This window comes from Empidonax traillii, unplaced genomic scaffold (genome assembly GCF_003031625.1).
Source record: "Empidonax traillii isolate 1590-97213 ecotype Southwest subspecies unplaced genomic scaffold, ASM303162v1 scaffold1394:size116989, whole genome shotgun sequence".
Classification (NCBI taxonomy): Eukaryota; Metazoa; Chordata; class Aves; order Passeriformes; family Tyrannidae; genus Empidonax; species Empidonax traillii.
This window is the reverse complement of record NW_020956587.1, coordinates 97247-110634: the sequence shown is the minus strand read 5'-3', so window position 1 is coordinate 110634 and position 13388 is coordinate 97247. Positions and strand designations below refer to the sequence as shown.

The window sequence follows — 13388 nt, the reverse complement described above, 5'->3', positions numbered from 1 at the left end:
GGTGGGAAAATCGACCGTACTCTGTAGGAAATTTTCTCATTCAAACCCTTCCATCAGACTGTGACCAAAAAGCAAAAGAGCTGGGAAAAAGCTCGGGTTTCCAATTACTCTCTTCAAAAGGGAGAGAAAAAATTGGAACGGGATCGTTCTCCTCCTGTGCCGGGGTTTTTTTATTGTGGCTGTAATGATCCAGCCTGGCCATCATCCACGCCCTCCTTCTCGCCTTGCAGCTCCCTCCGTGAACAAACGATACTTGGTTGCTATTAATTGGGAGCAGCCAAAATAACTGAATCCCCCGGAGATGGGGGGTGAGGACGGAATCTCAACGAGACACCCCGACGATGAATGTGGCTTTCAGCTGCTCCTACGCCCCCGTGAAGGGAAAAGAATAGGGGCTCTGTGAAAGTGAAACAGCCAGTGCTGACCTTGGGTTTCTGGGTTGGTGGTTTTTTTGTTGTTGTTGTTGTTTTTTTCCCCTCCTTTCTCTCTCTTTTTTTAACGTTAATTGCTCGTCGCTTTGTCCATCACATGATCGCTGGAAACTGCCAGCTCGTTCTCACTCGTTAATGTCACAAGGTTTAAAATAAGCCGTCCACCAGGTTCCTGATTTAGTGCTGCATATCAGATGTGTTTCTTGTGATTTCGGGCTGTTATTTTGAAAATCTCTGCCCCTCAGCCTGTTTAAAAAAACTGGCATTTTCCAGCTGCGAAAGCCTGCCTGGAATAATCTCTACAGTCAGGGAGATGTGCAGTGTGTAACCTCTCAGAGCTGTGTACGCTGAGCTCTGGGGATGAGAGACCGTGGCAAAATCCTGGCGCGGGCACACGCGGTGCAAGCCGGAGCCAGGCTGTGCCTGGGACAGAAGCTGCCTGTCTCCCTCATACCCCTGTCAGCATGCAAAGCAGGCAGGCCATGGACTGTGGAAGGGGTGGTGTGCCCCTTACATTCCTGTGCATCTATATTCCCAGGCTTGATTGACGCCTTCTTGTGGGTCTCCTGGCTGCCTTTGCTCTTCGCAGGCAGGTTTCAGGAGATGAGCCGCTCTGACCTTGCTCCCTGCGCAGGTCTGTGATGTATCAGAGCTGGTTTCCAGTTCCTGACATCCTGGGATCCATTCTAGGCGTTAGTCTGTGTCCTCCAACTGGTGAGGAGCTCCAGCATGTCCTCTCTCCTTGTGCCTTGGCACGATGATCCTAAAATCACAGAATGATTTGTGTTGGAAGGGACCGTAAAGCTCATTGTGTTCCAACCTCTGCCATGGGCAGGGACACCTTCCACTATCTCAGGTTGCTCCAAGCCCCATCCAACCTGACCTTGAACACTTCCAGGGATGGGGCATCCATAGCTTCTCTGGGTAACCTGTGCCAGGGCCTCACCAGCCTCACAGCCAAGAATTCCTTCCTAATATCTAAATAATCTAAATAATCTAAATTCCTAATGTTTAATCTATTAATTTAAATTCCTAATATCCAGTTTAATCTGATGATCCCCATCAGTGCTTAATACTTTTTTTGGAGGGCTTTCCAGCATTGTGGTGGGATGAAGAGTCAATCCTGAGCTCCCTGTAGTAAGCCCAAATCCTTGGATCTTGCTTAGTTAAAGGGAAGCTGGGAGCTGTTGAGCAGGGAGGGATCCAAGCCCTCTTGCTGAGTTACATCAGAGCAAATGCTGGGAGCAGCGTGAAACACATTATGACACGTTAATGGACAGGGCAGAGGAGCTTAGGACACACAGAGCACTTCAGAGTCTGTGCTGTCACCTCTGCACGGGACAAAACCTGTGCATGAGGCCTGGGAAACGTCCTCTGGAGAGAGCAGGTGCCTTGGTGCTGCCGTGACGAGACGCAGTTGGAGTGGGCAGGGAGCTCTTGTCTGTGCATCCAGACCAGGAAATCAACCACTGTCTTAGTACAGGCACATCCATAAAATCTCCATGTCCTTCCCACCCCACCGTGCTCAGCCTCCAGCCTGTCTCTGGCCAGATCATCCAAAGGAGATCTGGGATAATAGAGGGTGAGTACTACAGTGTGGTACAGCCAGGGATGTTCTTGCTTGGGCTGTGCCTTGTGCTGAAACTCAAGTCTGAAGTAGTTTGGATGAAAGTTGGGTGGTGAGGCTCTGGCACAGGTTGCCCAGAGAAGCTGTGGATGCCCCCCACATCCCTGGAAGTGTTCAAGGTCAGGTCTGATGGGGCTTGGAGCAACCTGGACTAGTGGAAGGTGTCCCTGCCCATGGCAGGGGGTTGGAACTGGATAATCTTTAAGGTCCCTTCCAACCCAAACCAGCTAAGGCAGCTCCATCAAACTCAGCAGACAAATTCCCCTGAGGCAGGCAGGAAAAAAAAAACAAAACAGCCTTGAGAGGTGCTAAGGGAGAAAGCCTAGAAAGTGCAGAGCAGAAAGAATTTGCTGGAAAATGAAACTTAATTATGACAACTACCATCTGCTAGAGTAAGGAAGCAACATGAAAATATTTTGTCTCTTATCAGAGGTTGTGGGTTGCAAGAGGAAGTGGGACTTGCCACCTGCTTCAGAGTCTGCTCTGGCTTTGCTTTTGTGTTGTCTCACTTTGGGACTGCCAGGTCCCACTTCCTTTCTCTCAGAAACTCTCTTGTGGTGTTTGACTCTCTCCTGTCCTCTGTATCACCAGCCTGGCATGGTTCTCCCATCACAGTTAAAGTTAAATGACAGAATGGGTTGGGTTGGAAGGGATCTTAAAGGTCATCTAGTTCCAACACCTTCCGCTAGGCAAGGTGCCCACACAAACTATTGCTCTGTCTCACCTCTGGCCACAGCTGGGATCTGATGCAAAGAGGAGAAAAATACACAGTTTCCTACAATCAGGTAAAATATTACTTGTATGCATTTAGTTTTGGCCATCTCCATCCACTGCAACTCCAGTTGGGTGCATGTAAGATTAGGAGTCTGATCCCACTCCTGCAAACCTGTGTGTTGGCTGCACAGGAATAACCACAGCCCTGCAGAGTCTGGTGGGGCTGCACCAGCATTAATTTTGGTTCAAGCGTGGGCGTCTGTGATGAATTCTCCTCAGTTTTGTGTGACATAAACAGAAGAGAAGAGAAGGGAACAGAGGACTGGGAGGTGTTCTCCAGACATTAGGATCCTGCTGTGCCCCGAATCTGAATCTTTCCAGACAGAACTTAGGAACTCTGGAAGTTGCCAAGGAGCAGAGCAGGCAGAGAAGTGCCCAGCACTGGGTTTGGCTGCTCTGAACATCCAGACACATTTCTGTCAGTGCTGTACACAAACTGCAGCCAGCCTGAATGCAGTGCCTCTCACTCTCCATCACCTCCCAGTCCTGATGTTTCTTACATATGGAGGAATGAGGTTTGGGATTCTGGATTTCTCCACTTCTCCCTTTGCCAGCAGCCCCAGGCATGTAGCCCATATGCAAATTGTTTAGTGGGGAAGCCGAGCTTCTTTGCAACCTCCATAATTTGCTTGGGACCTCTTTGCTCACGTGCAGACAGGCAGGCTATTCCTTAGATGATTAATTACATCCCAGTTTTGTCCCTGAGCATTGTGTTCTGGGGAAAGGGATCCCCTTCACAAAATTATCAGGTGCTTTCTTGCCCTCAGGTGCCATCAGGTGCTTCTTGCTCCCCCGCTTTGGCAGGTCCTGGCCCCTCCTGAACATGCTCCAAACCCAAGGAAGTGAGGAGGAAGGGCAGGCATGTGACAGTTGCTGAACATCGGCTGAACTACAGGGGCAGGGCCGTGCCATCCTTCTCCATTACAAATTTAGGTCTACTGGCCAGGAGACCTGGTATCCCCTAAACTCACCTCATATTTGTAGAATCATGGAATGGTTTGAACTGGAAGGGACCTTTAAGACCATCTTGTTCCAGCCCCCTGCCATGGGCAGGGACACCTTCCACTATCCCAGGTTGCTCCAACTTGGCCTTGGACACTTTCAGGGACGGGGCATCCACATCCCAGACATCCACCTGGGCAACCTTTGCCAGGGCCTCACCATCCTCACAGGGAAGAATTTCTTCCTTATGTCTAGTCTAAATTTACCCTTTTTTTTAGTTTAAAGCCATTCCCCCTTGTCCTGTCCCTCCAGGCCCTTGTCCCAAGTCCCTCTCCAGCTCTCTTGGAGCCCCTTTAGGCAGTGGAAGGGCCTCTCACAGCCAGCATCTTGATGGTGCCACGCTTAATCCCACAAGGAATGTCAGCAATGCATCACCACTAACATTTCCTCTTTCTCCCCTCCCCTCAGAGCTCAAAGGCAACATTCCCTGGTGCCTGGCATCGGGATGACAGCCATCCTGGAGCGGATCAGCACGCTGTCCCTCAGTGGGCAGCACCTCAGCTGGCTGCCCCGGCTGCTGGAGGATGGCCTGCCCAAGATGCCGTGCACGGTGAAGGAGTGCGAGGTGCCGCAGCTGTTCCGGGAGCCCTACATCCACTCCGGCTACCGCCCCACCGGCCAGGACTGGCGCTACTACTTCCTCAGCCTCTTCCAGAAGCACAACGAGGTGGTCAACGTATGGACTCATCTGCTGGCGGCGCTGGCCGTGCTGCTGAGGTTCAAGACGTTTGTGGAGGCTGAGCAGTTGCCCGTGGACGCGTGGTCCTTGCCTCTGCTCATCTTTGTCCTCTCCTCTGTCACCTACCTGACCTGCAGCCTCCTGGCCCACCTGCTACAGTCCAAGTCGGAGCTGTACCACTACACCTTCTACTTCGTGGACTATGTTGGGGTCAGCATCTACCAGTATGGCAGTGCCCTGGCTCACTTCTACTACAGCTCCGACCAAGCCTGGTACGACAAGTTCTGGCTTTTCTTCCTGCCGGCAGCAGCTTTCTGTGGCTGGTTGTCCTGTGCCGGCTGCTGCTACGCCAAGTACCGGTACCGACGGCCTTACCCCATCATGAGGAAGATGTGCCAGGTGATCCCAGCCGGGCTCGCCTTCGTCCTGGATATCAGTCCCGTGGCCCACCGGGTGGTTGTGTGTCACCTGGGGGGCTGTGAGGAAGATGCTGCTTGGTACCACACGTACCAGATACTGTTTTTCCTTATCAGCGCTTATTTCTTCTCCTGCCCCGTCCCTGAGAAGTACTTCCCTGGCTCCTGCGACATCGTTGGCCATGCCCACCAGATCTTCCACACCTTCCTGGCCATCTGCACCCTGTCACAGCTGGAGGCCATTCTTTTGGATTACAAGAACAGGCAGGAGATTTTCCTGAAGAGACACGGGCCTTTCACCGTTTATCTCTCCTGCATCTCCTTTTTTGGCTTGGTGGCTTGCAGTGCCGTCACAGCTTACGTCCTGCGGCGCAGGATCAAGGCCAGACTGGCTACAAAGGACTCCTGAGAGTCACAGATGTGATGGGCGTGGCATCACCAGACAAAAATCAACAAAAAGGGGGCATAACATATTAGAGACACAACTGTCTTATTTGCCTAACACGCTGTGACTAACCGGGGCCCTGGACTCGGGTGGAGGGCTGGACACTTCATGCTGGATGCATTTTCACAGCAGGGATTGCCTTTTGCCATCTGGGGAGGGGGAACATGGAGTGTTTTAAGGCAGAACAGGTCATTGAACCAAGGATGCTGGAATAGGCAGAGGTTCCTTGTTCATTCTCGTAGAGCTGTGGGTGATACACTGCTCAGTGTCAGGGAGGGCAGCCTGAAGGCTGTGAGACTGTAGAAGGGTCTGCCAGGGCTCAGAACTCCAGGAGGAACTCAGCTGGATGTGATGATCTCTCTGGGCTTTGCCATATCTGTGGGAGAACTGTTCCTATCAAAGGCAGTAGGAAGGTTTCAGGGGGAGTTTACATTTCTAGGGTTCAGCTTTGAGGGCACGTGTGGCACAGTGGCTGGCACAGTGCTTTTCCTGTTCTAGGTTCTCTCTAAGGTCCCCCTGTAAAGTATGTCAGTGCCAGGTTGCTGAGGTGGCTTTGGCAAAACACCTTTGGAGACTTTTGGCCTGACCTGGGGTCCTCTGGGACAAACTGGGTCTGGATCATCTGTCTAGGGAGTCTGACTGACCTTCAGCAATGTCCATGCAGTGTGGAGTAACTTGGATGCGGCCTGTTTGATGCAGGAAAGGCTCTGATCCTCCAACAGCCCCACTGTGGTCATGGCCAAGAGGGCACGAAGGTGTCTTTATTCCCCTCTTAATGGTGCTTTCTGGGACACCAAACAGTTCTTCAATGAGCCTTGTGGAAAAGCTGACCTTGAAAAACCAGGGTTGCTTTTCTCGGACCAATTGGATTGTGACTCTGGCATGTTTTTATCAGCGCTGGATGAAGGTAGAACAGCTAAAGGCAGGAGCAGGGTGACAGGATTAGGGTCCTGTGAAACCTTGGGATGGGTTTGTCCTTGGGACTTGGTGATTCCTGTGTGGAGTAGCAAAGATAGTGGTCAGGGACACTTGAAGTCCACAGGTCACTCCTGTCCAAGGTGTAGCAAAGGTTGGGTTACTGTGCCCCCCACTAGATGAGTCTCTTCTGTGCTTGCTTGGGGGGGGGGAATATTCGATATGGAGCCACCAAGGAGGTATAAATCGATGCTGAAACCAAGGAATCTATGGGATATGGGATCTATTCCAGCCATGGATTTGTCTCAGTGAACCCAAGGGCAGGCAAATGAATTGTGATTGCTGGTTCTGAGCAGGCAGAGTGTAGGGTTGGGGATATGATTTGTGAGGACAAGCACTGGTTTCTGCACTTGATCTGTGGTTTAGCTCTTGAGGTGTGTCTGTGTTCGTGTATATGCCTGTGCACGTGATTTATTATCCAGAAAGGCTTTGCCTTTGGATTTTCTGTCTGCAGAGCCTCCTAGTTGGGTTAAGATTAGCCTGAAAGAAACAGTGCTGGAGGAGCAAGGTGGGCCAGGCAGAGGATCTATAAATAGGTGACAGAAAACAGATCTATTAATAGGTGCTCTGCTGGTTCTGTGTTTTGTGGATAAATTTGGAACTCATGGCCCTGTAGACAAATTAAATACAGGGAGGGAAAGAAGTAAGTTGGGAGTATAGGAGAAGAAATCATAGGAAAGCCTTCAGGAAGTCATCTATTCCAACCTTTCTCATCAGTCTCGACCTCCTGGTTTACATCCAGTCCATCTTAGAAGTAATTACTTCATTTCTTCTGGTGTTTTTGATAGTATGGCCATGCTGACCTAACAGTAAATCTGTCTCAGGGGAGTGGCAAGCGGGGATGGTCCCACTTGCACCTCATTATACCCCTTCCCATGCACATCTCACCACAGAGGGAGATGATGCCAGGAGATGGAGTGTTGGGAAACCAATCCTACTGAAAAAATGTCAGTAATTTGGGCTGGTTTTAACTTTGAGTCAGCTCACTTGGACAACACTGCTGCCTGCAGGGAAGGGCTGGAGTGGAGGCCAGCAGCAATCCCTCCTTGCATGGCAGCTGGCTGCTCAGTTAGCCCAGCTGCACTGATGGGCTGTTCCCTCCATGGCCTCTCTGGCTTTGCTTGTGGGTCTCCACCCAGTTTGGGGAAGGGCTTCCTGTGGGAGCAGAGATTTTTCTCACAGCCTAATTTGCCTTGATTTTGAGGTAGGTAAGGCGGAATAAGGCACTGAGTGTCGAACTGGCTGGATGGTATCAGGAAGAGGTGTAAATCAGGCTGGTCCAGAGCTCATTTCTGGGATAAAACAGAGAGGGATTGGGCATGGCTGTTAATGACAAACCTGCTCTGCTGCTACCTGGAATTACACTGGTACCAAAGGAAGGGATCACCCAGGTGTCTCCTTCTCTTAATGTTTAAGATGACATGTCCTGCCCATGTCAAAGGCAATGCTGTCTAGTTTAGGGACAGGGAGAGGTGCCCACAGGGCTCTTCCAAGGTATTTTTGGTCATTTGTCTTCTCCCTGGTCGAGCAGAACTGACACTTCTGCTCTGGGGCAGTTGTGTGACAGTGGAGGTGTCTTTGCACACTCTCCTGTTTCCCCTCAGGTGACGCCGCTCCCGTCCCCACGTGGCCCTGCATTCCCACCTGGAGCTGACCTCCTGGTTACTATGATGGGTGGATGGGGCAGGGCCCTGCCCTACGGATCTGTGCTGCTGTGAGGATGCGCCCTTGTGTCACAAGGGGCTCACCAACACTGGAGCTTCCTTCGTCCCTGTCTCCATCCTCCTTCTCCTCCCCCTCCAACCAGCTCATTTCTTTCCTTCATCCCCGTGCCTTGTACACCTGGCTGCCTACCTGGGCAGGCTCCACGTGCTGTGAAGTCTGCTGGGCCTCCACTGGGAAGTGGCTGTGGATGCCCTCTGGAAGCCCTGCCATTGATCCAGAGGAGACCAGAGCTGGATCATCCACAGGAGACCAGAGCTGGATCCAGAGAGAGCAGAAGTGTCGCTGTGATAAATAGTTGTCTGGGAGCTGCTCAGGCCTTTTCCTTGGGCTCGATGCTTGGAGCACGTCTCCTTCCATCCTGGTGTTCCTCAGGATGCCATGGCCAGGTTTTTGGTGAAGAGCTGACCACCAAAGGTTGAGCACACCTGAGATCCCAAAGGGACCAAGGTTCTAATCCTCTCTCCCGGGAATCTCTTGTCCTGAGGCAGTATTCTTGCAGATCTCGCAACCAGGACAATTCCCAAGAATTCATCACAATGTGCCTTATGCTGTTTCTTCTTCGGGATTCATCCTGAAGGAACCCAAGGATCAGGGACAGCCCCTTTGCTATCTGCTGGTCCGTGGTTGCTCTTAACAGCTATTTCCCACTGACAGGATTTTCTCAGTGTATGGAGCAGGAGGGGAGGATGGAGACAGGTGCCTTAAATTTGTATTTATGCCTAATGATTTGTGTAACGAGGCAAGGACGGGTTCCTCATGTGCCTTGCAATTTACAACTTTTACTGACAAGATTATTTTTAAGCACTGTTTGTAACTAAACAGAAGTACAAAAGAGTTTGTATTTTTTTTTTTTCTCTGGGAAACAGGGAAGGATATGAGTCTTGGATATTAACCATTGCCTTCCCAACTCCCATCTGCTGACTTTGTAATGTTGAAAACATTGACAACATTTTAAGCTTTGTACTGTACTGATCTTTATTTAAAACCTTAGTGAAAAAAAAAAAAATCTGTGAAAGCAAAACAACTTGTGTGGTGTGAAATTCCCAAATGCACAACTACAGAAGGTCATGAGTCATTAGGAAGAAAGGGGGATAATAATTATGGAGAGGATATATTAGAGTGGATAATAATTATAATAATGAACAATAGGGAGTGGTTTCATCTGTGCATCGCAAAGCACTTTGCAGGCTTCACAATAAATATTGGATTTCATTCCCTTTCTACAAGGGAAGTTCACAATGGCTGCCCTGACACACCCACAGCTACGGAATGGTGCAGTTTGGAAGAGACCTCTGGGGGTCACCTGGCTCTGCTCAAGCAGGGCCACCCAGAGCTGGCTGTCCAGGTCCATGTCCAGATGGATTTTGAAGATCTCCAAGGATGGAGACACCATCACCTCTCTGGGCGACCTGTGGCAGTGCTTGGCCACCCTCAAAATAAAAAAAATGTTTCCTGATGTTCAGTTTTATATATTTATATATTTATATATTTATATATTTATATATTTATATATTTATATATAAATATATAAATATATAAATATATAAATATATAAATAAGGTATTCCTTTCTCCAGCCTTTTCCACTGGTCTCAAGGACCTGGGATTCCTGAAGGCTAGTTAGTAAATGCAGAGGTGAAGAAGGCTTTTCCATGTTCTGTGTAAACAGCTTCCACATCTTGCTGAGTAATGGGCCCACATTTTCCCTAATCTCCCTTTTGTCACCCATGCACCTACAGAAACCCTTCTGGTTGTCTTATATATCCCTGGACATATTCCAGTTGGGCTTTGCCTTTTTTCATCCCTGCTCTCTCAGATAATGTCTCTATATTCCTTGCTATCCATGTCCTTGCTTTCACCTTCTCTGTACTGCTTCTGTGTTTGAGTTTTCCCTGTTTATCCATGCAGGCCTGATGCCATTTTTGCCCAGCTTTCTGCTCATTGGAATGGACTGCTCTTGAGCTTGGAGGAGATGACTCCTCAGGCCTTATCCCGTGGGACTCTACCAATCAGGTGGAGATCTTAGCAGAGGCCAAATTCTTCTGAAGTCCAGAGCTGTGAATTTGCTTTTTACCCTTCTCCCTCCCCTCAGGGTCATGAACTCCACCATCTCATGGTTACTGCAGCCAAGGCTGCCTTTGATTTATCCCCAACAAACCCTAGATGGTGAGTATGGTGTCCAGCAAAGCACCTCTCCCTGTTGGCTCCTCCATCACTGGGATGAAGGAGTCATCAGCACTGCTTTCCAGAAACCTTCTGGATTACTCATCATAGAACAATAGAATAGTCTGGGTTGGAAAGGACCTTAAAGATCATCTAGTTCCAAGCCCCTGCCATGGGCAAGGACACCTTCCACTAGATGAGGTTGCTCAGGGCTCCGTCCAACCTAATCTTGAATGTTTCCAGGGATCGGGCATCTACAGCTTCTCGGGACAACCACAGCCAGTGGCTCCCCACCCCCACAGGGAAGAATTTCATCCTAATATCCAATCTAAACCTGCCCTCTGTCAGTTTGTATCCATTCCCCCTTGTGCTTTCACTCCAGGCCCTTGTAAAGTTTGTCTCCATCTTTCCTGTAGGTTCCCTTCAGGTACCGGAAGGCCACAATTAGGTCACCCCAAAGCCTTCTCCAGGCTGAAGAATCCCGATTCTCTCAGCCTTTCCTCATAGGAGAGGTGCTCCATCCCTCTTACATTTTCCTTCTAGCAGATAACAGGGTTGGCTGAAGTCCCCCATGAGGACCAAGGCCTGCAAAGAGGCAGCAGCCCATTACACTGTCCCCATACTGGTCATCCCTAATCCTTCCGTGTAAGCTCTCTGTTATGTCATCACCCAGGCAAAACTCCATGCACTCCTAAAGGGCAGCTCCCCCTCCTCATCTTCTTAGAGGTGCCCTTAAAGAGACTCTTTATATCCTTCCATTGCAACACTTGGGTCATAGGAGCCATTCCACCACATCTTCCTACGATCCTGAGATCATAGTCCTGTGGGTGCACACGTGGCTCTGATTCATCATGCCAAGTCCCCACACTGCCTGAGCTCTTTACAGACACTTCAGAGAGACACCCCAGCACACTGACTTCCCAGATTCAGGGATCCCAGTTTTAGGGGTTTTTCCATCACAGTGGAAAATTGTTGATTTTGTGATCCCTTTCTGTCACCTTGCTCCAGGTCCTCAGCTTACCAGCCTTGCCCAGGAGGATCATGTGTGATCACATTCATACCTCATCCCCCAGGATGTACACTTGTGTGAATTTCAGCACTCAAAAAACCCCTCTAAAAATCTTATATTTTCCCTTCTATTAATCAACACTTTGAAGTATTTCTTAATATAACACACAGAATAAGGCTTCTGTACGGTTGTGTTTTTACCCACCAGAGGGCGAGTTGTCTCCATCTATGTCCTCCAGTGCCACGAAAGCAGAGCCCGATTAAGAATCCCTTTTCCCTGGGTAGACAGCAGGGATGTAGGAAGCTAAAAAGACTCATCTTAAGATTGGGAATTCAGACTTGTCTGTGCAGAAATTGTCAAAGCTGAATCCAGATCTTCTGAGTTGCACTTCAGTTCTTTATTCCACATTTCTCCTCTCTCCTGCTTTACAGTCACTACTCCTAAGAAAGCACCAGCTTCTGCTGTGGTTTTCCTTAAGCTTCCTTTCATGGAATCACAGAATGGTTTGGGCTGGAAGAGACCTTAGAGCTCATCTAGTTGCAAGCCCCTGCCATGGGCAGGGACACTTTCCACTATCCCAGTTTCTCCAAGCCCCATCCAACCCAGCCTGGAACATTTCCAGGGATGGGGCAGCCACAGCTGCCAGAGACTCACCACTCTCCCAGGTGAAGAATTTATTCCTGATACCTAATTCAAACCTGCCCTCTTACAGTTTAAAACCATTGTCCCTTGTCCTATCACCAGATACCCTTGTAAGTAATCCCTTTTTGGCTCTCTTGGAGCCCCTTTAGGCACTGGAAGAGGGAGGCTCTAGGGTCTCCGTGGAGCCTTCTCTTCTCCAGGCTGAATATCCCCAGCTCTCCCAGCCCATCATCATTACAGTCTGTGCAGGAGCACTGTGACACACAGCCTTGTCACAAACTTGCTGTCACTCTCCTCAGGGATGATCCCTGGCACATGGAGGCGAGTTTCTTCTCTGAGCAAGGCCTTGCTCCCTGCTAAACATTGCCTGGATATCACAGCATGAGAAAATCAGAGCAAATGCCTTGGTCCCAGCACCTGCCTCTGAGTCAGCTGTCACACCAGCAGCTTTGCTGTCTTCCAGATCTAGCCCTTCCAGCCCTGCTTGGCCTCCAATCCATTATTTTCCTTTCTAAGCTCATCAGCCTCATTCTTTATCTCCCACCGGCTGGCTTTCTTCTCTCTCCCACACCGTGCTCAGACAGACGGCCTGGCTGCATTTCTCCCCGCTTAACTTCTGCTTACAAAACCCTCGGATCTGCTGCCTGCCCTTGGATTGCAGCCTGGCTCGTCTTGTGTGCTGCTGATAAAGAGAACAAGGGAAAGACACACAAAAAAAGTCTTTTTTTTTTTTTCTTTTTCTTTATAGAATCACAGAGTCATGGAATGGTTTGGATTGGAAGTGACCTTAAAGATCATCTCCTTCCAACCCCCTGCCATGGGCAGGGACACCTTCCACTATCCCAGGTTGCTCCAAGCCCTGTCCAACCTGGCCTTGAACATTTCTAGGGATGGGAAATCCACAACTTCTTTGGGCAACACGTAACTTTGCTCTTCCATGGTAATGGATTTAGCTCTCTTTTCTCTCTTGCTTTTGGGAGTGACTTTTACACAACCACCTTTTCCTTGATGGCCTCCCTGCTGCTTGTTTTTGCCCCTTCCTTCAGAGATAAACATCATGTTTGAAAGAGAGGGATTATATCAGTGCTACATATTAAAGCCCCACTGTTTCACAGGTCATATACCTACTATATACATAATAAACCAGCACAAGCACTTCTGTTAAAATGTTTCAAGCACTCCAAGTATGAATTTGACACTTCGTGGCTACTCCTCACCCTGGGCACTGCACAGGGCAGGGAAAACTTCCCAAGACAAGTGGCTTGGATGCCACCACCCGTTTTGGGGGCCAAGATATTTTAATGTGAGGGGGCGGGGGGGAAAGCCTGTGAGTGGGATGTGAGTGGGATGTGAGGGGCTATGAGGCTGTGAGGGGCTGTGAGGGGATATGGAGTCTATGAGGGGCTGTGAGATGATGCTGTGATGGGATATAGGGCCTATGAGGGGCTGTGGAGTCTATGAGGGGCTGTGAGGGGCTTTGAGGGGCTGTGAGTGGGATGTG

At 49.6% G+C, this 13388-nt stretch overlaps 1 protein-coding gene across 3 annotated transcripts in view; it reads left to right on the top strand.

The window, feature by feature from the left end:
- Window positions 1-9095, top strand: part of PAQR8 (progestin and adipoQ receptor family member 8) — a 15350-nt gene extending 6255 nt beyond the window's left edge. For 2 of the 3 annotated variants that reach the window (XM_027907044.1, XM_027907043.1), the window contains exon 2: window positions 4243-9095. In XM_027907044.1, coding sequence (XP_027762845.1) covers window positions 4280-5338 — 1059 coding nt within the window. In that variant the 5' untranslated portion in view covers window positions 4243-4279 and the 3' untranslated portion in view covers window positions 5339-9095. Of the gene's footprint in view, window positions 1-134; window positions 147-4242 lie in introns of all 3 variants that reach the window. The other variant, XM_027907042.1, reaches the window with a different exon arrangement.
- Window positions 9096-13388: the final 4293 nt, after the last annotated feature.